The following is a 25,435-nucleotide window of genomic DNA, read 5'->3' on the forward strand; positions in this document are numbered from 1 at the left end:
GACAGATATTTGAATATGTTAGCCTTCACTCATGCCCAATCCAGTACCTCATCTATCGACAATCACTTTCATGCCCTCGCTGTGGGTCTGCCGTTCGCCTTGTTTATTTCATTTGGCGTAATGAAAGTGTACAAGTGCATCCAGGTCTCGCTAATAAAGTAATCGTGCTTTTGTGAAATTCTTCTCTAATGTGCGCGTGACGAGCTCCTTCTTCTTCTTCTTCATACGGTTCCTTCAGGCTTTTCCCGATCAAAACAAATGCACCTGCACTTTTTGAAATAGTCTTTCCCTCGAGAGCAGTAAAAATTGACTCCCTGGCTTCCTCCACGAGGCAATTATGTGCCATCTGTTCTCGTCTTGGTGTTCCAACTCATTTTGTTTCTGCTATTGTTTCTATAATATTATACGGCGTAAATTGATGTTATTGGCTATATCGAATGATGAGTGACGGCAGAGGAATTAATCGAATCTAGTGGCAGAACCGGGCCGTTCCCACTGTGAAATGGATCCAAACGGCAACACTATTTAGGAGTTTAGCTCTGATGTAAATAAACATCATTGCCCATTTGTAATAATGTTCTTCAGCAATATCTGTGTTTTTGCAGTCATTTTAATTAGAAACAGATGAAAAGGTCCGATGTCATTGCCAGCTCATTAAAGATCAACAAAATAAGCAAAGACCCCCACATACCTAAGTGTCCAGACATGCACTGATCAGAACCTACACCCACACACGTGCATGCGCACACACAAGCGCAGGCATGCACAAACAAGCACAGTGCAAATCGGCACTGTACTAATGAATGATTTGAGCCTTTCAGATTTATAGTTTCAAAAAAGTTTCATGATGAAGTCCTCTTTGTCTTTCGTGTGGTCAAAAAGGACAGAGCAGATGGCCTCATTCTGTGATACAAACCTGATACTGATAGGATCTAAATAAACGCTGTTGCCTGTTTGTGATGACATTGGGTAAATATATTACATACAGGCTTGTGTGGCGGTGAAATATGCAACATCCCCTTTGCACAGATCACATTATTGGTTTTTACAGTATCTATTGGTGTCATTACTCTCTGTCAGGTGGAACAGGGCAGCTGCACATTTATCTAATTTTGGGTCTGTTCGAGGCGGCCGGACAGTTGGATGGTGAAGCGTACAGCAGCGGCAGTAAACGGATGTCTTACGGATGTGTGTCATTTACAATGAAAGGCCACACGATTGGAATGATCTGTCAAAATGTAGTGTGTGTGTTTGGGAGGGGGGCAGATATAGGTTATCTGTGTGATCTAAAGTTCCCAATGAATACTTTTAACAGGATACAAAAATTATGCACAGAGGGGAGAAAGTAAGAGAGAAGGAATGGGTGGAAGATAGAGGTTTGAATTTGAACTTGGGAGACACTGTCAAATTATTTATTAAGTAATGTTATTACTGTTTATTATTAGGAATAGGCCGACTGGATGTGTTTAAGATGGAAATATATTGTTTACTATACCACAGCTTAACTAACAGCGCTGTAAAGGTTATTATTGCTGTAGTCAAGATTGACTTAGGCAGTGTTTATTTCTGTACTCTTTTTCATTGATTTTTCTTGACATACATTGCTAGGAATATGTCCCTACTGTATATCAGCCTATATATATATATATATATATATATATATATATATATATATATATATATAATATATATATATATATATATATATATAATAGAGAGAGAGAGAGAGAGAGAGAGAGAGAGAGAATTTCCATCGTTGTTTCTATCACCAATTTTCACTGGCCCCCCGCACACTGGCAACTAAATGATCCCATTGGGTAAAGGGAGAATTGAGAAGTCAATTGATATTAGAAATGGGGGGAAGGGGACAGCACTGTGATAACAAAGAATTAAAATTCCTGTATTAGGAATTAAAATACATTCTGAAGAGGAAAGTCATACTGTGCATACTGTGACCCATAAGCCAGTCTTATAAAGGTACTATTGAAGAAGCTTGTTGATTTTACTGTATTGACTGATTAAAAAGGTTATGACAGCAGCAAACAGTGTTTGTTGGCAGGTAAAGGACTTGTCCTTTATAATATGGATCGCAAACTGCACATACATATTATGTTACTATAGTTTACACAGTACACACAATTCCAGTTTTGCATAAAGGTTCAGCTGGAGCTGCAGTGCTGCCTTGAACAGGGTTTATAACCAAGGATAACAAAGTAATGTAAAAAAATGTGATTGTCGAATATTAGTAATGGAAGACCTGTGTTTGTGAATGGCATGCAAATATCTGGATGCTGTGGCAGGTGATGACTTGTGTACATCACACATGTGCATGCGAGCATATGTACACCACAAAGTAACATGCAGATGATAAAGATCAACACTTAGCTATCTGCTCCATTGTGCTGATCATTTAAATAACTCAGTCCCACTAACAAACTATAGAGGTTTGCCCCCATGATATATTTGTGAATTAATAGATGTATTTGAACTTCACAAATAATTTTCCATATACGTCTTGCAGTGTGTAACAAACCATTTATTAAGTGTTAATTGCAGTCTGAATTGGTACTTCTGTCTCAAATTCATGTAGGACTATTAAAATAAAAGTATTAAAACACAGTAATTAATAATGATAACCAAAAACAATTATATGTTCCAGAAACAAATGCTAACAAACAGCCATCATATGTACATTTATCCCTTTAGACAGGTTCCCAGAAATAATCCAAGTTGTGATCCTCTCACATAGTTATTTACAATTTTTAATCAGATACCAAAATATATCCATACATTTATTCATACCAATATCCAGCTCTCTTTGTAGCTCAGCATACCTCTGTAAATACGAAAAATAGCATTAATATTATACAATATCTATTTGTGAAAATGAAATCCCACAGTGAAATTTAGATTGAGGCTGATACAGGCAGGTGAGTTTTATCTGAAGAGGTTGAAAGCAAGGTTTTTTAGGCAGATTCTACCTCTGTGTTGTTGGTCTGGCACTTAGTTGATTGAATTAATATCATACCATTGGTTCCTCCCCCCAAACATTTTTCTCTCTAGCCTTCTTACATAATGGTTTACATGTTCCTCAGTTTGTTCACAGACAATTGTCCACAAAAAAAAACAAAAAACAAAAAATAAAACGCACATAGCAGCTGGAACAGATATGGTGGCAAAGCCAGTGTCATCCCTTCAATAGACTGGCATGCAAGCAAACACTGTTTACATATTTTGTATGATTTTCTAAATCTACTCAATATGATGAATAATATGGTGCAATTTAATTGTTAAATAACATACACAATTCATCCATTTTTAAATGCAAATGAACATTTCTATTGCTTAGTGCTACGAGACGATTTGCCATCCACTGTATGTCAGGGCTCACAAAAAGTATTCGGACCCAGGCATAGAAATCAATGCGGAGGCAGGCTAATAAGCCTACTGAAGTCTTTAAACAGCAAAGAAACACAAAACAGAAATAAGGCTAAAGGAGGTAGAATACCAGTAGAATACCAGTAAAACATGAACTGAAGAAAACCAGGAACTTAAATACACAGTGAGACACATGCAGACAATCACTGGAAACGAGCAGACCAGCGAAATGTGAAGAATCAATTATCCAATAACAACGAATGATTAACAGACACGAGACACCAAACACAGAGAAATGAAAGGAACAAGGTAAGAACTAAAACACGGCATTTAGTGGTCAGGAGCCGGAGCCGTGACACTGTAAGGCCCTGTGTCTGTGTCTCCTTTAGGGTAGAGTCCAGTCAGACTGGCCCTGCGTCAGACTGCGTACTGCAGCAATACGTCCTTCCTTTCAAACTGCCTGGGTCTGCCACAGCTCACACAGTCATGCTTGCTGGCAGATAAAACATCTCAGCAGTGCACATGTGATGTCTCCCTCACATCTTGGTGGTGTGACTTGGCGTATGTGTGTGTGTGTGTGTGCATGTGCGTGTGTGTTTGTGTGTGTGTATGTGGCAGTGGGAATGAAAAAAAAGAAGTTGAAAAGTTGAAGATTTCATGCAAAAGTTTCCGTCTTCATGACAAGTCGTATCCCTGGGTCACCGAGAAGAAGCCTTTGAAGAAGATAAAAGAGAGGTTGACGATGAAGAAAACACTGTCATTCTCTATTGTGTGTTTTTCTAATACACACAACTAATAACATATAAATAATATTTAATTATAATACTCATAATTGTAATATTGCATTATTATATATATATTTAAAATAAAAGAAACAGTATGATAAATGAAAACAACATCATTCATTTCTTGATGACATGACACTATGATGTTGATTTTATTAGTATAATAGTACCTGAGGACCACTCCTACGATCACTGCAGCAATGAGAGGCCCAACCCAGTACACCCAGTGATAGGGCCAGTAGTTAGCCACCACCGCCGGGCCCAAGGCTCTGGCTGGGTTCAGACAGGCACCCGACACCCCACCCCTGACACCAACGAGAAAAGACCAAAGTCAGAGACACAAATATGCTGCAGTCCTGGTACTACTGATTTAGCCCTGATTTTCTCATGAATATTACATTACACTATATGGACAAAGGCTGTCTCAACACATTTTAAACATTTGTTTCTTCTTGGTGGATGTGTATGGATGTATGTGGGCAAAATGCTCGAAATGGGATTATGCAGCATGAGTTTGTTTAATCTTTCATTAAAATGTTGATATATCTGGTTATGCTACTCGTCGTAACCCCTCGATTTACTATTTAACACTGTTTGATGTAGCTTCCTAAGTACATTTCTGAAAGGATCGAGAATGTGCGATACAGACAGACAAACTCATAGAACAGGCATAGTTACCCTCCCAGAATGGCGACGGTGAGCGTGAGCCCGATGCAGAAGGGGGCGAGGGGCGTCTTGCTCTGCTTGTTGATGGCGCTCATGCACACGGTGAGCACCAGGTAGAACGTCATGACGATCTCGGCCACCAGGGCGCCGGCCACCTGCTCGTCGGTCTTGATGGAGGTGAAGGCTCCGCCCGTCGCGTTGATGAAGCGTGCGTCCGATGACACCGCCTGCATGTGGACAGAGCGAGAGAACGCCATTTTCATTATGGAGAAGAAGAACGCCTTTTAGTCTGAGGTTTTTTTTAAAACCATGCTCTCTCTTGCTCGTTTCTCCAAACTTGCATACTGCACCGTTAAGATTAATGTAAAACTTGCAGAAATAGCCATTCTAAGTGCTTGGGGCTTAACGGTTGATCCTTCATAAAAACTTTGTATCACACATTTATTCCTACAGCTGGTAGTGAATAAACTTTCCCTATCTGCTGTCATGAACATGCCTGTCTCTTCATCAAAACAGGGCTTTTTGCACTGTTCATGTCTGGGATTTGCACATACTGTAAGTGTAATGGGAGACAGAGGAGAGAAAGAGAGGGTGGGAGAGACAGAGTCTGTAAGAGAGTGAGAGAGCCAAAATGGATTTGAGAAGTACAATCAGCCGTGACTGTCTGTGAAGCACATTATGGAAAGAGGCACAGGATGAAGATCTCAGATGAAGACCTATGCAGATGGAATGTTCACATCTCGCATGGCAAAATAAACACCGCTATTTGTTTTTTGGAGCATTAAGTGAGTGTGTGTCTTTTATTTTTCTATTCTTAAGATTCACAGCTGTGATCTGGATGAGAACACGGGTCCACTCACCCGTGCTAAGCCAGCCCCAACCAGCCCTCCACAGAACTGCGCCGCCCAAAAGGGAATAAGCAGGAAGACATTGAGACCTCCACACAAGGCTGCTCCCAGCGACACTGCAGGGTTCATGTGTCCACCACTAGACCAAACAGAACCAATATAGCAAACAAGGTGAGGCTGAGATAGACCAATACAACAAGGACGGCCAGGCGCCCGGTATTTAAGTCACCTGCGTGAATGTGAAAGAGCGTTTCATCAGCTGATTCGGCAAAATTCATTTTGGCCACTGAATCATCTGTGCTGCTTACATAGGTATTTACAGAAAAAAAACAAAAAAACAAAATAACAAAAACAAAAACAAAACAAACGGTGACAGCGGTGATGGAAATTATGGCATGAGCTCTTGTCCTTCATTTAATTGTTCTTTGTGTGTCACAGCACTTCCCAAGCTGAATGCTATCACACCTTCTACTTAACCTTGAGTCCTGAATTTAAGCATGTGTGATGTTTTATATCCATGTACATCATCACTAGAAGTCTCGGTAACACTTATGTTTAATTAGAACAAAATATGTAGCTATATTGGTCCACAGCATTGTTTATTGTATATTATTACTGTTTTATGGACATAATGCTCAGTGTCAGTTATCTGATGCCACAAACAAAATGTATTTAATGAAGTCAGTGAAGTACAAATTGTAATGTGAAATGGGTTTTCGTCAAACTACTAAAGTTAAATTTCAAATTTTAAAGTTTTGGCTTACATACTTCCTCAAACATTTGTAGGCTATTTCAGTGTTTTCCTGAATTTGATCCAGGACCACACCATCTGTATATATATTCTTCTCAACTTAACTCTTCATTCAGAAGATGTTTTGTTAAATAAAGATAAATACATAATTCATCGTTCATGTCTGTATCTTTATCAAGCTTGGGCAATCTGTCTCTGCTGAGAGTGGCCTAATCAACAATTAATAGGCAGTTCAGAAAAGCTTTCTGTCCAACTAATAGAATAATTACCTGCTTAACTGAGCGATCCGTGTAGGCTACTTTTGGCCAATCTTTTTCTGTTTCATGAACAGAAATAAGAAAACAAGAAATGAATGGTTATTTGATATTCGTTTTAAAAACAGATATTGCAAAATTTGAATCAAATGGTTATTCATGTTGGTGACCAATTTTAAACATAAAATTACAGAAACTGAAATTTTAAGTTCATGGTGTCATGTTCTTATTTCCATTTTCTCACGGGAGAAAGGAGCATCCCAGGGGTCAAATTGATGTGGAAATCTGTGGGCATGGATTAGTGGCCTAAACGGTACCAGAGATGGTTAGTTCATCATCTCTGACTGTGCCCATGTCAGCTGTAGCAGTTAGGACAAATGCTTACAGTCCATTGCTGTAGTTGCAATGCACAGACACTGACGTTGCATGCAAATAATGAATTAAATATTTTTTAGAAATGAAAGTACACCATTACATAATTATAAAAGTGCACTGTAACGTAATTCCTGTCACTGAAAAAGAAAACGAGTGGCCAAAAAGTACACGGATCCTGAGCACACAGCTTTGACCAGCTGGTAACCAACCCTGTTCCTGGAGATCAACCATCCCTGTTGGTTTTCACTCTAACCCTAACTAAGCCACACATCATTCAACAGTTAGAGATCTCATTGAGCTGCTAATTAGCAGAGTCAAGTGCGCAAACATAGACTATTGATAAAAATCTACGGGATGGCAGACCTCCAGTAACAGGGTTGCATACTTCGGGCTTAGACACGGTGTTGCACCTAGGCCTGAGAAACACTGGCGTAACTCACTGTAGCGACCACAGAAATCCCACTTCAAACAAGAGCTGAGCCAACATAACTATTAAATTGGTGAGATTTTTTTTGTTGGTTTTCACACGTAAAGCTCTGAACTCACAACGGTCCGTTAACATGAAAGGGCACTACTGTTAGTTACTGTCAAGAACTGCTGCGCCATATACAGTACCTCACTCCTGCCGTAATGGCCACAGAAATAGCAAGCGCGAGTCCATGCGCGACGGCCGGTTGAAGCCTGCCAGTTCCCGGAGAGTTTTCGATCAGCGAAGCGCAGCCGGTGAACACGAAGAGGCCAGTCCCGAAAAACTCGGCCACGCACGGCAGCACGTACGTGTCGTACCCGCTACGACCACCGCTGCTTTTCTGCCTCTCGCCCTTTTCACAATCCCCCTTACCGGGCCCGGCTGGCAGGGCAGACATGGTGGCATCAGGAGAGATGGAGAAATGTTAGGTAGCAACTTCTTTTGGCGACTGTGGGGAAATGGAAAACAAACATTGTGTATTAATCAGCACACGGAAAAATAGACTTCAGCACAACATTTCAGTTTTTTTTCTTCAATCTTAATAATGTATGAAGGAAATGAAATATCATATTTGTAAATATTAATTGAACTAATCCTAATCTCAGGTTTGCTCTGTGAGAATTTACGAATAATAATGACAATCACATGCAAATGGTGTTTGATTATATATAAGAGTATGTTCTCTTCTAAATATTTATGATCGTCCAGTGTGATAATACATAGGCTTGACCATGAAAACATTTTGTAATAGAAATATACATCTGACTCACTCACAACTATATCCCAGTAACTTCTCGTCCTTTCTTGAAAAACAGGGAGATCACGGATGCATCTGTCTTGGAAGAAGGCAGCTTTTATAGGGCTTGCCTAACATATAGCCACTTCCTAACAGCGTTAGTGTTACGCATATTCAAAAATTAATGTTCTGGAAGATATTATCCTTGACCACTGATCCTTGATATAGTGCCACAGGCATGCTTGGGTCACCTTGTGGCCAGACTCAGTAACCTCCTTGAACATAAAGTGGTTTGGATGGAGCTGGACTTGCTTTTTGGATTTTTCCAAACGTCTCCCCCCAAAGCAAGATTTTTGTATAGTCTACGAAAAGTAAGCTAAAGTTTTGGTCATTTGACGTCAAACCACATATTTGCATTTAGAGGGATTAACTTGGTGACTGGTAAACAAACTCAGATTACAAATGCAATGCCATTACAAGCATTTTCTATTGTATCAATGGTTTGTGTGTTTTTTTTTTTGTTTGTTTCTAGGCCATTATAAAATAAAATCATGATGTTTTTCAGTAAAATAGAAAATGCTTGTTAATGGCATTGCGTTTGTATTTTGAGCTTTGATATTCCAAGCTGTGAGAAGCCTTTTATTAAATGTACATTTAATAAGCACACTTTAAACGTGTTGAAAACAAATGACGTTGTGTTATTTTGTCCCTGATTATACACCAGGCAATATGTTTTAACGTGTTTTGAAAGCGAACAGATAAGGCTTCTATTTCAGGAATAAATGTTGTTTTAGTTATAAAAATCAAGAGGAAACTGATAAACTGATTTTAGCTACTTTTTTTTAACCTGTTCTTGACTATGGAGTCATACTTTACATGCATGCTTCCTCCTGTACTTCACATGCCTTGTACACAGTTTACCATAGTGCTTTGCGGTTGATTTCAGGTGTTCATTTCAGGTGCTATATCATTAACCCGTCACTGTCTGCTATATAAATGGTCTGGGATGACTTCATTACATCTGAGTAGATTGATCTACTGGTACTGTATATATTCATTTATAAAACAATAGTCTATTTCCTTCATGCCTCAGCTGTTTGCTTATTAAAAATACACATAGTTATCACCTCCACTCTACTGATGTGATACTCTTCAAAGTCTCTCATCCCTTTACTGAATGTGAAAAGTTGGGTTTCAGATGTTTTGCACATTACAGTTGGAAAAAAAAAAATCAAAAACTTGACCAATTACTTTCAACTGCTGACTTTAAGCATGGAATTCATATAATTTGTGACTGAAATACTCTCCTGCGTTTAAACTCTGCATTGCTTTTTAATTACTGTTACATTTCAATGAGTGTTGTCTCATTCCCCAATTGATGTTTGTAACTCGATGGTTGACTGTCTTGTGTAACTTTGTGTTTTATGCCAGGTCCCCCTCACAAAAGAGATTTCAATCTCAATGGTGGTTTTCCTCAGAGGCGTCACTATGGGGGTGCGCGGGGTGCAGACCGCACGGGGTGACGGTTTTTTGTGCAGTGCTTTGTGAAAAAGCCTATTTCTCTGATGCAGTTCACTGCCGGTTTATTTAATTAGTGGTATTAATGTGACGAGAAGCACTTTATCGTTTGAATGCATAACATGCAAATCCTTGTGCACATACCTGCCGAACCCCCCCCCCCCCCCCCACCCGGTCAACAACACCCATCATCACTAACCGCCTCACCACCCCCTAAACAATATCCGCCAGCACACCACCCCACCACCCCCCATTCAAGAAAATTGGTTGACACCAACTATCGACTGCGCCGGGTGTTAGCAACATACAGATTGATGGCCATCTTCGTCTGCTAGCAAGAGGAAGGGATTACTGCTTTCCACCATGAGACTCCATCAATCATAAGCCTCATCTGATACATCACAAGCTCCACAGAGTTCTTCCTCACTTGCCACCCATGCACTAACTGAAACCCAGCGGTTGGTAATCCAGGTTTCACAGGATTACCAACCTCTTAACCGAAGGAACCCATGCAGCTCAGCAGAACCAGGCTGTCACCCCAGGAGAGGGAGCAGTACAGTATGTGTGAAAAGCACTGCAACTGCTGGTGGTCAGCCTGGTCATTTCCTTGCCTCATGCTTGAAGCTTCTGGAAAAACTTGACTCGTCAGGGACCTGACAAGTCAACTCAACTTTCCTGACCTCTGTTCCCTGCACCTTATTGCCTGTGAGCTTCCACTGGACCACCACCAGATGTAACCTGCAGGCTTTCATTGACTCTGGTTCTTCGGGAAATGTTTGACTACTCACTGGCCTTTAGGTGGAAAGTGCTACTGATTTAACTTGCCTCAACCCCTGTCTGTAGTAGGTCTCTGAGACCCCTAGGCTTGGGCCAGGTAAAGTGGCTCCCCACTCCCCTCCTGCTCAGGATTTGCGATTCCCATACAGAGACAATTCACTTACACCTGGTGGACTCGCCTGAGGTTCCCCTGCTCAGACATCCATGGGTTTCCCTGCAACTGAGGGTTTCCCCCAGTTCTACAAGTTCTGGAGTGCTTTATGCTCTTGTAGGTGCCTCCACCACACTGTTCTCTGGGTTCCATCCTCAGTCCAGTGTGCATCAGCTAGGACGTGGAGACCATCCTGAGGTGTCACGTCAGTGCAACCCATCATTGTGGAGTAAGCTAGCCGCCTTGGCCAAATATACTAATTATACCCTTCAGTGCTCATCCACAAGGCTTTTGCAGTTTGGGTTCCCCCCTATTTCCTGAGCTGGAGGAAGAAGTTGGGGTGTCCTCTGCCTGAACCTTCATCTGCCACTGTCACCAGACTTGGAGACATGTCTGAGTGGCTCTCCAGCGGGGCATTAGCCAGACACCAGCACCAGGCCAACCATCAGCGTCACCCTGTTACACTCTACTGTCCGGTGCAGAAGGTACGGCTGTCGGCCTGTGATCTTCCCCTCAAGGTGGAGCCCTGGAAGTTGGCCTACGGGTTCGTCGATCCCTTCAAAATCCTGCAGCATATTAATCCGGTCTGGTCACCTACAAACCCCCCCCGCCGCGGTCCATGCGGGTCCACCCTGCTTTCCACGTGTCCTGCCTCAAGCCGGTGGTGTCCAGCCACTTAGCTCACCCATACAACAGCCCCCTCCTGCTCAGATTACTTGGTCCACCGCATCCTCATCATTGTGAGACGGACCATTTAGTACCTGGTCAACTGGGAAGGTTACGGGCCAGATGAACGGTCCTGGGTTCCTGCCCAGGATATCCTGGACCCCCACCTCATCTGCAACTTTCACCAACAGTGTCCCAGTTGAGGACCAGTCCTTGGAGGGGGGTTCCTGTCACTTCTCCAGCCACTAGTTGCCGCCTGCTTCCCAATTTTAGTTTACCTGTTTTTGTGTATTCCATGTTTAGTGTCTCCTGCCTGTTAATTTTTTTGGTAATAGGATTATTGGTTTTCCCCAGTCTGCACTTGTCTGCTCGTTTTCAATGATTGTCTGCATGTGTCTCATGGTGTATGTAAGTTCTTGTTTTTCAGCCTTGCGAAGGCAAAAGACAGTAACTTCCGAAGTGTAAAACTGAGAAAAATAGCTTTACAATTCTTCTTGTCCAGCCAAATGAGTTGTAGGCAGGTCTATGGAGAGGGGCCAGTTTGTTGGCTTTCCATAAGCTTAATTTTCTACATATTTATTTTTACGTCTGAGTTGACCTTTGACCCTTATTTGAAAGTTATTGTATTTTGCCATTGCATGGTACACAAAAAATATTAGGTCATACCAAAGCAAAAAGCAGTAACTGCCCTTTTATATTTTACTTAAGTCACTGATCACAATTCAAAGCAATATAATGATAATTATGATTTTAAAAATCCATATTCTGATAATGATATAAGATGAAACTGCACATTTTTATTATTCTATGGTATTCTTGTGATATTCCTAGTATCTTTTTAAATCAAATTATTTCTGTTGTTTTTTGATATCACTGTGCATTATCAACCTTCATAAGAACCTAGTGATGTTTATATTCTAACAAAATAAAACGGTAATTATTTTTCTATCCCCTAACTTGTAAAGGTTTCTCGCTCTAATGATATAATGCCAATACAAGGAAATATACTATAACACAAAAAGAGTTAAACACCAGCAAATGTTTCCTTGTAAAATCACATGATTGCTTTGAGTTTTTTTTTTTTTTACTTTATTTATTAGCTAGAGATGGTTTTGAGTCAGACTGTGCTTCTCCATTAACAGTAGATACCAATGCAACATACAGTAACTTTGAAGTGCAACAAAACAGTAACTTAACGTGAAAGCACTGTGAAACAAAGGCTGAGTAGGCTAGTTTATGCACTTGAGCACGGTGTTTTGCTTTGGCTTCCCTAGGGCTTTTTGTAGTTACTGTAAATTGAACCCCCATTTTATTCAAAAAACTACAGTGGAGACATATTATACCACATCATAAAGGATGTCTTTAATGTTGCAAAAAATGCTAAGAAACCAAAAATGAAATTACTGCTTTTTGCCCTTGTATGGAATTTTAGTGCTTGGTCTTCGTATTCTTTCATGTTAGTCCTAGGTGCTAGTCCCCTGTGTCTGTATTACTGGTATATTACCTCCTGTTGCTGTCTTTGCCTTTGCTTTTTTGATGACTTCAGTAAAGACTTTAAAAAATATATATATTTTTTAAATTTTTTAACTTGCCTCTGCGTTGATCTCCTAATTCTTTTTGTGAGCCCCGACGATCTATACTCAAATTTTAAATTTATTTTAACAGAAATATAACGGTACATGCTGAGTAAAATGTTCAGTGTTTAGACTACTCTGATATGGTTCAAAATTGGGTCAAATATACTTTATCAGTGATTTCTTATTATTAAAAAAAACAAAGAAAAAACAGAACATCTTAATGTGCGGACTGTCGTTAAACATATTTCACCGTTATGAACATATGAAGTGGTACTCAGACCACTGCACACTTAGCTGACAAATGTCATTTCTGTGACCCATTACTTTTTTAGAGGTCACCTTTTTACAAAGGTGTTCAAATGTGGAATTAGAATATTTAAAGAAATAAAAACAACTGCATGTCCACAGTACATGTATTACACTGCATAATATTAAGTGTTAAATTTGACTGGTATTAATGTTAATGCAAAGTTATTATTTACCGGGTGTCTAGTTTGCCATTTTTACCCACCTTAACCTCTCCCACAACTCTGGGGACTGCTGCTTGAATTAACTATTTTTAAAAAATCTTTTCCTGCTAAAAGTCCCTACATTCCACGTAACATGGTGTTAACCGTTGCTTGTTATTCTCCCTGCCAGAGTTGTGAAATTAAATAGCTAAATTTGCATTTACCCATCAAACCGGATGTACAAGATCACAATGTACAAGCCAAGAAAAACAAAAGCCGGCTTTGTATGTGTTTTCACACATCAACGTCATAGTCCAACTGTGGAACAGTGTTATGGCAGTTAGTTCCAGGCAAGTGAAGATTGGAAGTTCATGTGCTCCATGCTCCCCCTCCTCTCACAGGTTACTGTGTGACTAGAGCAACTGATCAGCAGTGGGGAGTGGGGACCACGGTTTTCATGTTTTCATGAATTTTTTAAAGCTTCCTCAATAGGCTAAACCAAGAATTTTTGCAGAATGGATGGATCAAACAAACACCACAGTGAAATCTCTGGTGTTAAATCTGGCTGTCAGCAGATTGGAGACTCTGAATACGTGTTGTCTCATTTTAACTTTATAGATTTAAATTTAACACTTTTCATTGTATGGTGGCATTTCTTAAAGTATGCATAAATGTAATTCATGATGTGTATCATTGAAGCATATTATTGTTTTGTGTGTGTGTGTGTGTGTGTGTATCACAATGTTCAAAATAAAGGTATCTAAACTGAGACTACACACAAAGAATACTGCCAGGCCAGTTCTTATGCCAATTGCCTGTCATTTGGTTGAATTCATTTTGCAAAATTTTTTTACAAAAAAGGTTCTTACTCTTAATTATCTCTCAGGGCCAACATGAAGTGCATCAGGGCCAGTGAAATAACAGTTCTCATTTCCACTGTCTTCATAGAACGAGAACCAGGGTGGCTAGTGTAGTGTTTCCATGGGAACAAAACAAACCAGACTATTCCAGGACAGCACAGTGAAGAAGATTCTGTTAGCTGTTGGGTGGCGTGGTCAGACTTATGTTGAATTGACCTGTTCAGTTCTGCTGCACGTTCCTCGTGGTGTTCAGCACGTAAGGGCATCCAGCACAGGTGTAGATGTGCCTCCAGCCTGGAGGAGCATTATCTACCATCAAAGCACATTTTGTGTTGGGTGCGCAGGGGAGTTCAGGTTTGCAATATTGCTTAGGCCATGCTTTCCGCATCGATATTTAACATAGATAAGTGTGTTACCGCTTCGTTTTTGTTTCAACACAGTGGTCATTGAGGCAGTAACACTGACATTAAGGACAGGAAGTACTTCATATAACATTACGATAATGGTCATTAATGGTTCCTTTTTGCATGCCTAACCCTGGTTGCGGGAGGCATTCATTAACAAAGTTTGGCTCCACTGAGCAATCACTAACTTTATTGCTCTTTTATTTCCCAGGAAACATAACTGTTTGCAAAAAAATTACTGGGGTAATAAGTGGTTTGCAAACAACAATGAGGCCTTGATCCTTAAGGGTTGATCTCATAGAACATAGCTGTAGACTAAAGCGATACCATTTGTATATCCGTTTTCCAAAGAAATGTGCACAATTTTTAGGTTTAAATGAATCCAAATGATATATTTTTGTATTATTATATATTACAAGCATACACGTATGACCTTTAAATGCTAAAATTTCCAACATCTTTCCTGATACGTTGTAGACTAGTCAGCACATTTCTAATGATAATATAGACTCGTATAATAAATCACTATAATATTACCAATATTTTTTACCATGCATTTTTGGAGGTTTTTCACTTAAGTTGGAATGGCCAAATTGCGCCTTTGCTGTGTCATTGTTGTAATAATTGTACTGCATTTTGCGAAGATCCAGTGACTATTTCTCCCTTACCAGACCACAGGAATACAGAGTTTGACAGGGCAGTTAGTGTAGATGAGAATTCAGGCATATCACTCACTGAATTTAACTGGACCTGTGTGACTAAATACAACTGGTAACCTTCAAGCACCTTCCATTCTGTAAGAAGGCGCTAAATGTAGGGGTAGACCAACAGGAACAAACCTTAGCACTGAAAGGACCTTTTTCCTTCTTTCATTCTTAAAAGGTAAAATCTGTAATAGGTAGCCGAGCATTCTTACATATATCAGTTTTTTTCCACTCTTACCTGCGGTGAAATGAGCGTTTTTAGTTGTTCATTTTTGTTTCCATTTGAAGTAAACTGGCATAAACCCACATTGTGGTTGATTTCTCATCAACAATCTAGGTCACTACTACAACAAGACTAGCTCAGCATGTTCACTCTAATTAAACCATATTGTTTATTACAACTAGACAACTGATATCTAACTGAGGATGTTTTTTGTAATATTAATCACGACACAGTTTGTTCTGTGTTTTAATCTAACGTGTCCCTGTCAAACACTGTACACCATGCGCAAACCCGTGATGTTGGAGTAGAAGCTTACTCAACCCCCAATCCCCTGCTTGTCTTTACACCTTTTACATAAAGAGGCCCACAAATATGAAACTGTGTTCGTTGTTTACTTCCACCCATAACCAATATGATTTACAATTTGCAAAAATATTACAGAGAGTATTCTTGTCAGTGTGAAAATGTAGCCACCATAATCTCAGAAGCAATCAACCTGCTAGATTGGAACAGTCATTAAGTTGATGCAAACCACAAAGTTCAGCTGGAATATCTTTTGTTTTTCCAAATGTATTAACTTCAGTCAAGTGTCCAGATCATCCAAATAGTGTCCTGTGTACATAACCAGCCATCTGTTATGGCCTTCATTACACTGGCCTGATTACATTCGGCCTGCATAACTCATATTAATGACATCATCATTAATGGACACATCATAAATATCTGACAAGCAAAACACATTTTAGCCCGTGAAATTATTTCACAGCTCATGTTCGTATCTGCTGCCATCTAATGGTAAACTATGAGAATAGACAGTGAAGTTCATCCTCACGAGATTTACTGCTTGTTAAAATGTAATCTAAATGTAATCAACATTAACCACTTGACCTCTTATTTTTGTGCTTTATTAATATGTTTCATATGTAAAATGACACAAAACTATTAAATCCACCTTTAATCCTTTTCTTATCCTATTTGGTGTTCAGCACTTGGCCTCTCTCTGTTTCTCCTGTTCTTTATATTTTTCTTTCTCTTTGCTCCAGTTTCTCTACATATGCCTGTCTTGTCCCCATGTCTCCATCATCTCCCTTTTTTCTTGCATTTCATCCCACATTCTTGCTATGCAGTTTGCCCACCTGTGGACATTTTCCTTCTCTATTCTCTATCATTTTTGCTTTCCCTTGTCCCGTGTATGTTTGTTTTTTGGGTCTTCCTCTTTCTTGCTAGTCTTCTCTTCCTTTCTCATTGCATCCCCTCTTTCTTCCTCTCCTTTCTGCCCATTGCTCCCCCCAGCCTCTCCTTTGCTTTCCTCATCCCTTCCTGGTTCCCTGCTCGGCCCCTCCCGAGAAGCCCCACCCTGCCGAGACGAACTTCCATCTAACCCTCTGCCTCCCTTCTCACCCTTTCCTACTCCTTTCTCCTCTCCTTCGTTCCCACTGTGCTCCCTTTCTCTTCCCTCTGGCACCTCCATCCCTACCCCCTTTCCTCCTCAATTCCTGTCCTCTGCCGTTCCCGCCTCGTTCTGCCCTTCAGCTCCTGCCTCCCCTCCCTCCCCCCTGTCCTCTGGGGACTCCCACACCTTCGCCTCCTTCTCCAGCAGATCCACCCTCCTCTGCATCTTATGGGCGCTGGACTCCAGCTCGGCCATCAGCCGGGCCAGCTTGGTGTGCAGGGCGTTGAGGTTGTCCTCCAACACGTCCACCTTCCTCTTCATCTTCTTCTCTTCCTCGGGCCCGTCCACCACGGCCGTCTCCTCCAGCATGCCCATCTTGGTGAGGATCTGCCGGCCCTTCTCCTCCAGGAGCCGCTTGGCCGCCGGGAACTCGGACAGCACGTCCGTCAGGTCCTCCTTGGACAGGCTGAAGAGGTCCGAGTGTCCGATGCTGCGGATGTTGGCCGTGCGCCGGTTGCCCGACTTGTTCCCTGCGTTTCGTTCAAAAAGGGGAGCAAACAGGTGCCATTTAATAGGATGTATAACCATGAAATCCTAAAGGCTCCCAGCTGCACATAGTAAAGTGGAATAAACCCACAGGAATAAACCCTGCATCATTATCCTAAGGGCGATTTTAGAAGAGGTGTTTCATCTAGAAAATACCAAAAAGGCATGAAATCTATTACTTTTGTCTTTGAATTTTACTTTCAAATAAATGCAAGTGTGCTTTTTTTTTCCACACACAGTGAGGAAAGTTCAGTTCTGGTGAATGCTTTACTGCTCAAACCTGTTTAAAAATACATTTTAAATGAACACTTGCATTTATTTGTGAGTCACAGTGAAGAACAAAATTGAATCTGGGCCAAATAAGCAACTTCCACCACTGCGACTAATTAAATGCAAGGTAAATGGACAAACTCTCTAATCTTTTAAAGTGTGTGTACAAAGCACCAATTATTACACACTCAAAATGATTCATTGTTGCAGTTTACAAAGCTGATATTTAAAGCCTTCCCCAAGCTCCTCTTTCACAAAAAAATAAAGTGTTCTTTTTTAAAATGTTGCTTTTTGTGAAGGGTTATTGTTTTTGAACTATGCACTCTGAAAAACTGTCAATAAATAAATAAATAAATAAATAAATAACTCTTTTTACCTTTGATGTTGAGAATGCTTATCTCACCAAAGAAGGTTCCCTCCCCAAGGACAGCAAACTGAGTGACTCCATCATCAGCCACCACAGCCAGTTTCCCTTCTCTGATGATGTACATCTCATGCCCCACGTCCCCCTTCCTGCATACGTACTCCCCTGGGCTGTACACCTGTATACAGGAAGCTGTTACTTCCTGTTTATCACCTGCAGTACAGAGACCTGTTTCTTGCTGAGCGTATACTACTTAGGACTGTATACATGCAGCACTTCTTGTGTACAAGCTATGCTACCAGAAATAAACACTTGCCTTAGAAGAAGAAATAGAGCAGAGGCAGTAATGTTACTTCTTACACTATATGTACTAGGACAGTACCCCTACAGTACAGAGAGCTGAAATCTGTGGTAGTTATGTTACTGCCTGTACACACTTAACTTTTTTACAATGAAGGGATCAGGACCACACATTTGTTGACATCAGATTTGCAATAAAGATGATGACTCCAGCCACTGAGTCTGGGCCATTGGTCCTGCCCACTGGCCCTGCCCCCATTGATCCTGCCCACTGGCCCTGCTGCCATTGGCCCTGCCCACTGGCCCTGCCCCCACTGGCCCTCCCCCCATTGATCCTGCTCACTGGCCCTGTCCTCACTGGTCCTGCCCACTGGCCCTGCCCGCATTGGTCCTACCCACTGGCCCACTCCCCACTGGCCCTGCTTCCATTGGTCCTGCTAACTGACTCTGTCTCCATTGGTCCTGCCCACTCGCCCTGACCCCATTGATCCAGCTCACTGGCCCTGTCCCCACTGGGCCTGCCCACTGGCCCTGCCCCCATTGGTTCTACCCACTGGCCCAGTCCCCACTGGCCCTGCCTCCATTGGTCCTGCCCACTGGCCCTGCCGCAAAAACCCCACCCACGGCCCCGCCCCTCACCTGCGGCGTGAGCTTCAGCACCAGCTCCTCCAGCAGGCTGGTCTCACAGTTCTGGAAAATGGTGACCTTGGAGAGGGTGGGCAGGTGCACGCTGACGGCGATCTCGGTGCGCAGCGTGTCGGGCAGCTGCAGCAGGATCTCATTCTCCCGGGTGATCTTCTTGTTGATGTGCAGGTGCTGGTACCAGCTGTTGACGCGGCCCCGCAGCTCCTTGCTGATGCGGTGGCTGCGCAGGTAGTCCTTGACCAGCTCGTGGTTGGGGAAGAAGAACTTGTCGCGGTCGCTCAGGTTGGTGATCACGTTGCCCACGTTGCCCACGATGGAGGCGAACGCCAGCACGGCGATCAGCAGGTCCGCGATCATGAAGAGGAACTCCTCCTTCCGGTCGGGCAGAGGCGTGTCCCCGACCGTGGTGAAGATCTGCGCCGAGAACCAGAAGCAGTAGAAGTACTGGCGCCGCACGGAGGCGAAGACCGGGTCGGAGATGTTGGGGTACACCCAGAGGTCCGCCCCGAAGCCGATGTACTTGGAGAGCGCGAAGTACAGGCAGGCGTTCCAGTGGATGAGCACGAAGATGTACAGCATGAGCTTGGAGATGCGGAAGGTGTTGGGGTAGGACGTGCGCGTCTCCATGCGGTCGAAGGCCTCGGAGAGCCGCATCGTGCGCAGGAAGCGGTTGATGCGCACCAGGGGGCAGTGGATGCCAAAGCGCAGGTACAGCAGGTCCGTCGGCAGGAGGGAGGCCAGGTCCCAGCGGAACCGCGAGGAGCGCAGGTAACTTTTCTTCAGGCGGGCCAGGTCTTTCACCAAGATGCCCTGCTCCAGGAACCCTGCAAGGCAGCGGAGTCAGTCTCCAGCCCCGGAGAGCCGCAGTGGCTGCGGGTTCTTGTTTTGTCTCAGCACTTAAGTGCTTCATTTATGGTATTGATCGGCTAAAGAACCCATAAAGCTTTTATCCAAGGCCTAAACTGGCTGTTGACTAAAAGGAAACCACAAATACCAGCTGACATTGCAGAAGACTCGGGACTGATAGGACCAAGGCTGATTTTGCAATCTAACCACGCCTGAATTTTCATAGCATATGGCAAGTAAAATTATGCAAGGCCCTCCAAAAATATTCACACCCTTGATTAACATGAGCGAATAAGGCTGTATGAAGTTATATAATACAGGGAATGAGCTGTATTGTAAGCTTGAAAAATTGGAAAATTATACTGTCTTGTACTAATAGAATTGCTCAGTTTAGCAAGTATTTTTTCCAGAATGATGTGTCACAATTATTCAGACCGATAATTATGTTTTTATATAAAATATCCAACAAAAGCAAATCTGAATTAGCATCCTTCTTTTTAAATTAATCTCAGTCTTGGGGATTGCAATTGTGGTGTTGTATGGCTTCCTACTGTGCTGCGAAATTAAAACGCACGTAAAATCCACATCTGTGTTGGAATAATATGTTTCCTTGTTTCTTTACCTGGCTTCCTTTCCTTGATTCCTTCAAAGTACATCACAAGGAAACATGAAAGGGAAGTATGACAAGAGGCGGGGGCAGATTAGGGATTTTTCTCCTTTCTTCCAGTGGCATTTTGGGGCCTTGTTATTCAGGAGTGACACTGGAAATCCCTCGCACACATGTGCTCTAATCCCTATATATTTAAATAAAACAATTTTTTTTAAGAAGGGGTATTACAAAGAAATGAGGCTTATTTTAGGGAAGATGCCATACCTAAGGGGAAATATGGCGGATCTTTGACGCTGTTCGTGGTTTTGCATCTGCTCATTGTGAAATCATGAACTCCAACATGCACCAACAAATTTTTGCCAAAAACCTGATTCCCCCTGCCAGGAAGCTCAAACCTGACTGAAACAGGATCTTTCAGCTATTCAGTGATCCCAATCATATTTCAAAATAAACCAAGAAATTGTTAACTGGCCACAATATTACTGAAATTTGTGGTCTGAATTGAAGAGGGCAGTCCACTCTAGAAGACAAGTCAGTGGTGTTATTCTTGCAAATGTAGGGTTCACAAAGTAGCCTACTGCTTCTTGACACTGTATTTTTTATAAACATAATTTTGCTATTTGAAAGTATTATCTAGGCACATTACATTAATGAGGATTAAAGTGGAATATTTTACCCATGTTAAATTTAAATACAGCTCTTCCATTAATTTGACAGTCTTTTTGCTTAAAAAACAAAAGTGTGAATAATTTTTTACTGTATTATACACACACTACATATCAACACCTGTACATATTTCCCAAATTACTGAATTACCTATCACTTGTACAGATCAATGGTTTTATATTGTTTTGTATAAAGGACTAGAGGGAAGGTAGCTAAATTCTGAAGCAACAATGACATATGAAACACGGCATAATTGTTCTTACCCGTACGAAACCTGATCACAGTATCTGCCACATAGAGAAGGTCTGATATGTAATCAATGGTGAGCCAAAGTGCCAGATAACTCTCCTCGATAGCATCGAAGCAAGTCCTGAACAGCAAGGTCAAGGCAAACAATTAGATGATTCCTTGCCACTTTAGCATATTTATAACCATGGCAAGCAATTTCAAACCATGACAGAATCTTTGACATCACGCCTGGTACAAAACCTTGTTTGACAACCAGATAATTAATCCTGCATTGGAGCAGGTCTCGACCCACGTTTCCATAGCGGACTGTGTTAGCACAGCCCACTGACATTTTTACCACCCATGTTTCAGAATATTTCTGTGACCCTGTAATCCCTATTTAAGAATCGTCTCACCGGCATATGATGATCACCCAGTTGTAAAGGATAGGAAAGACCATGACCTGTAGCCATGTGAAATAAACTTCACTTGATGGGTCAATAACCCAATCCTTCCAGCTGTGAGAGAGAGAGAGAGAGATGGGGGGGGGGGGGGGCAGAATGAGCAGAACGAGCAGATTCATAGACTGATAGACCAACAGATCTATAATATTGTTGAATGTGTTCATGCTGGGAAATAGGCATGTTAAGAACCCCCATGAAAACATTTATGATTAAGATCAGAAAGGTTAGCCGTCCTGGCCTCATTTCCACTCACTTTATTTTGGGTTTGGCCTCTGTTGGTTTTTTCCCGTCATTTCCTCCCTCTGTCTTCTCATTCTTATCCTCTTCCTTCTCCTTCTGCATGCGATGCCAGCGTAAAAGCCCCACCCAGCGACTCATCCTGAATAGTCCTTTTAATGAGATGTCTTTACTGCTAGCATTGATGCCTGGAGGAGCAGGTCCACAAAGCTCCTCATGTAGAAATCAAACTTTACACCTGTAGCACCCAACACAGTCCCCAGCACAGTGCTTAGTGTGAAGCAGCAGGATTATTGGTCACATAACGCTGTCCGCATGGAAACGACACCTGAGCACCTGATGCTGCCTGTCGCCTTGGTAGCGGTTCTCCTACCCATCCAGTTAAGGGGGTGGGGGTAACCTCCAAGGATTTGAGCCATTTGCCTCCCCTGTGGATTTCATAAGCATCTCTCTGATCAGGTAACACCGTGGTTCTCAACTCGGGCCAGAATGGGCCAGTGTGGGTGCAGGCTTTTGTTCCAACCAAGCAGTTACACACCTGATTCTACTAATCAAGGTCCCTAGTAAAGACTCCAAAGGTTGATTAGTAGAATCAGGTGTGTAACTGCTTGGTTGCAACAAAACCCTGCACCCACACCAGCCCTTTCTGGCCTGAGTTGAGAACCACTGATGAAACATAAAGTTTGAATAACCACATTCTTTTTGGATGGTAATATGGAAAAATACAATGCCAAGTTACCTGAAATTATTTAGGAAGCACAGGGTAGCATTGCTTTGGAATACAGCTAGTTTAATTTGTGTGAGCTGAGATAGCCAATATGTTTGTTGTAACTTGGCCTCATTTTGGTATCCATACCTTTAACGACAGGCCTTGATTTTGTAAGTTTTAAATAATTACTTATAGACAGTGCTTTGATTGCGTGAGTAACTTGGTATTTTGGTAAGTTCAAAACGTTTAAGTTGAGACAATAAATACTCCAGTGCTGAGGGATGGGCCTTCCAAAAAGGTAAACAAGGTCATCGTTTGCTTTTCTGCGCTGTTCGCATCTAGAGGGGGCGCAGACGGGCTGCGTAGTGCTGCGGTTCCTAGAAGACGTCACAGCGTAACTTGCGTGAGGGTGTATGTGAGGAATTTGGTTAAGATGGCTGCGAAAAGAGACAGTGATTGAATTCAGAAAAACGTTATTCCAGATTTGGATTAATCATAGGAAAGAGGACAGAGGGGACACGAAACAGTAGGCTATTGTTTAATTGACTGGCTTTTTTTTTTTTTTTTTAGATCCGCCAGAAAACAAATTTGGAATTGTACTGATGTTTGCTTGCGAAAAACCCTGTCCTCGACCAAGTGGGATAAGAAATTAAAAATAACGTTAGCTGTCCAGTTAACGTTAGCTAACATCACTGCAAATCTGCCAGGTGAGTAGCTAGCTTAGCAGCAGTTAGCTGTTAGCAATCATGCGGACGATTCTCATTAGAATTTGGGTTGTTGGCAAATGTTAACGTTAGCTAGCTGAATGTTAACGTTACATAAATTGTGAGTATGGCTGTATGGCCAGCTAACGACCTGCCTGGCGTTAACATAGACACTGTCTGAGTGTATTTTTTAATGTATAGTTAAATCATGTATTGGAATGCAGTGATGTATGTATCAAATGCACATAACGTTAGCGCTAGAGTAGATTATATGGCCTCTTGATAATTGAATTAACAGTAAAAGCGACCGAAATTGCATGAGGACAGCTGCCTATGTGGCTCTATAGTCATATATAATACTAGCCGAATCATTATGCTAGCTAGCAAACAATATGTGTCTAGTATGAAACCTATTGGCTTACTCGCGGTTTTCGTGATAGTAGCGAACTGTTAGCATGCTACCTAAATGGTTAGCAAGCTAACTAGAAAACGTTTTATGGGGGCATGTTTATAGATAGGCATTCATTAATAAGCGATGTCCCACGTCGTAAGCGTACACGGCATTGAACTTGGCTAATGGAATATAACGTTAGCGTTGACCGTCATGTAACGTTAAATCTAGCATTTTTATGCTATGATTATTTCACTTGCAACGTAGCTAGCTAGATGGAGAGTTGAAGATTGCTAAATCGCCGATGTTCTTCAGATTTGAAATTGATAACGACTTGGGTAACATGTCTGTGTTGCAACATCACGAGAAATAACCGTAGTAGTGTAACATTAGTTGTAAGACGGACGCGTATCGTTAGCTACTCATAACAAAATTATAAAATAAGTTTGTATCCTAGATTGATTGTAGTCTCAATCATTGTGGCATATCATCGGCGCACCGCTGGTGCTACGGCGTTGTACAGTGGTGGTTTTCATTTGTTTTCAAACCTCATTCGTGGAAGTGTTTGTGCCCCACACACGGTCATAAATCGTTACTTGTCCCAGTCATTCCAACTCTTCATTGCCATATTAATAGATTGCTCCTTTATTAAAACTAGGTGAATCAGGCTTGGTTGGTTGGTTAGCTGTTGGTCGGGATCTCGTAACGTTTAACGTTAGGTACCTGTTATTTGCTCCATGTACACGCCAAATTTAGATAGCCTTGTAGCTAGCTTGCGGTATATTAGTTTGACTGTCGCTAGCTAGTACTTGGCTAGGCAAGTTACCTCTCAACTCTTTGTTTCACGACTCTTGAAAGGGTTGACATGTTCGTGTGAACAGGACTTACAGTGCCTGTTTTGGCAACAGAAAATGTCATGGTCACAATATATAGTGTATTTTAACATAGTTCCCTGTGGGAACATTCATCTCGTTATCGGCCAACAGTGGACTTCAATATTAAATGGTACAATAGCTTCTTTTGTGATAATCGAATAATTAACTTAAGTGCTTTCCGTGTTTGAATTGCTTGTACTGGCGTAATGGGAGGGGAAGGGAAGACAACCGTGGAAGACAACCGTGACCTCTCCTTTTTGTGTGTGAGACTCCGACTGTCCAACGCTCTAAGAGCTCATACATTCTTCTTCAGATGGACTCAAATCAATTAGATGCTGTCCAGTAAACAGCAAGCCCTTGCTCCATCAAGGCTGTTTGTCCTGCATCACAGTATGCGGGTTGAAGATATTCTGTGCCCTATGAGTGTGTTCTTAGCGCTGGAGTTGCACATTTAAATTAAAGGAGAGGCAGCACTGCTGTTATACTTTTGACCAAGGTACTTGACCTTAATTGTTCCAGTAAGTATAAAGCTATAAAACTGGATATTGCCGAACAGTATATGCTGTGCTAGTTTCTTTAAGGATGTCTGATAAATC

General features: G+C 41.7%; 3 protein-coding genes across 6 annotated transcripts in view; 1 reads left to right on the top strand and 2 right to left on the bottom strand.

Annotated features, from left to right (window-relative positions):
- Positions 1-2,521: 2,521 nt before the first annotated feature.
- LOC135252048 (aquaporin-8-like) lies at positions 2,522-8,345 on the bottom strand. The gene is made up of 6 exons (XM_064329929.1): positions 8,301-8,345; positions 7,673-7,974; positions 5,690-5,816; positions 4,842-5,056; positions 4,334-4,468; positions 2,522-4,091 (listed from the first exon to the last, which is right to left on the bottom strand). The coding sequence occupies exons 2-6, from the start codon at positions 7,921-7,923 to the stop codon at positions 4,034-4,036; spliced, it is 786 nt and encodes a 261-aa protein (XP_064185999.1). The 5' UTR covers positions 7,924-7,974; positions 8,301-8,345; the 3' UTR covers positions 2,522-4,033.
- Positions 8,346-15,964: 7,619 nt separating this feature from the next.
- Positions 15,965-22,767, bottom strand: cnga4 (cyclic nucleotide gated channel subunit alpha 4). The gene is made up of 6 exons (XM_064327705.1): positions 22,177-22,767; positions 21,876-21,977; positions 21,495-21,601; positions 19,104-19,933; positions 18,177-18,342; positions 15,965-17,514 (listed from the first exon to the last, which is right to left on the bottom strand). Exons 1-6 carry the CDS (start codon positions 22,299-22,301, stop codon positions 17,081-17,083), a joined length of 1,764 nt encoding a protein of 587 aa, XP_064183775.1. The 5' UTR covers positions 22,302-22,767; the 3' UTR covers positions 15,965-17,080.
- A 485-nt stretch (positions 22,768-23,252) lies between these two features.
- LOC135250899 (FHF complex subunit HOOK-interacting protein 1B-like) overlaps positions 23,253-25,435 on the top strand; it is a 33,882-nt gene continuing 31,699 nt past the window's right edge. For 3 of the 4 annotated variants that reach the window (XM_064327701.1, XM_064327700.1, XM_064327704.1), the window contains exon 1: positions 23,253-23,576. The gene's annotated coding sequence lies outside the window, so the exon portion shown is untranslated. The remainder of the gene's footprint in view (positions 23,577-25,435) is intronic. The other variant, XM_064327703.1, reaches the window with a different exon arrangement.

This window comes from Anguilla rostrata, chromosome 3 (genome assembly GCF_018555375.3).
Source record: "Anguilla rostrata isolate EN2019 chromosome 3, ASM1855537v3, whole genome shotgun sequence".
NCBI lineage: Eukaryota > Metazoa > Chordata > Actinopteri > Anguilliformes > Anguillidae > Anguilla > Anguilla rostrata.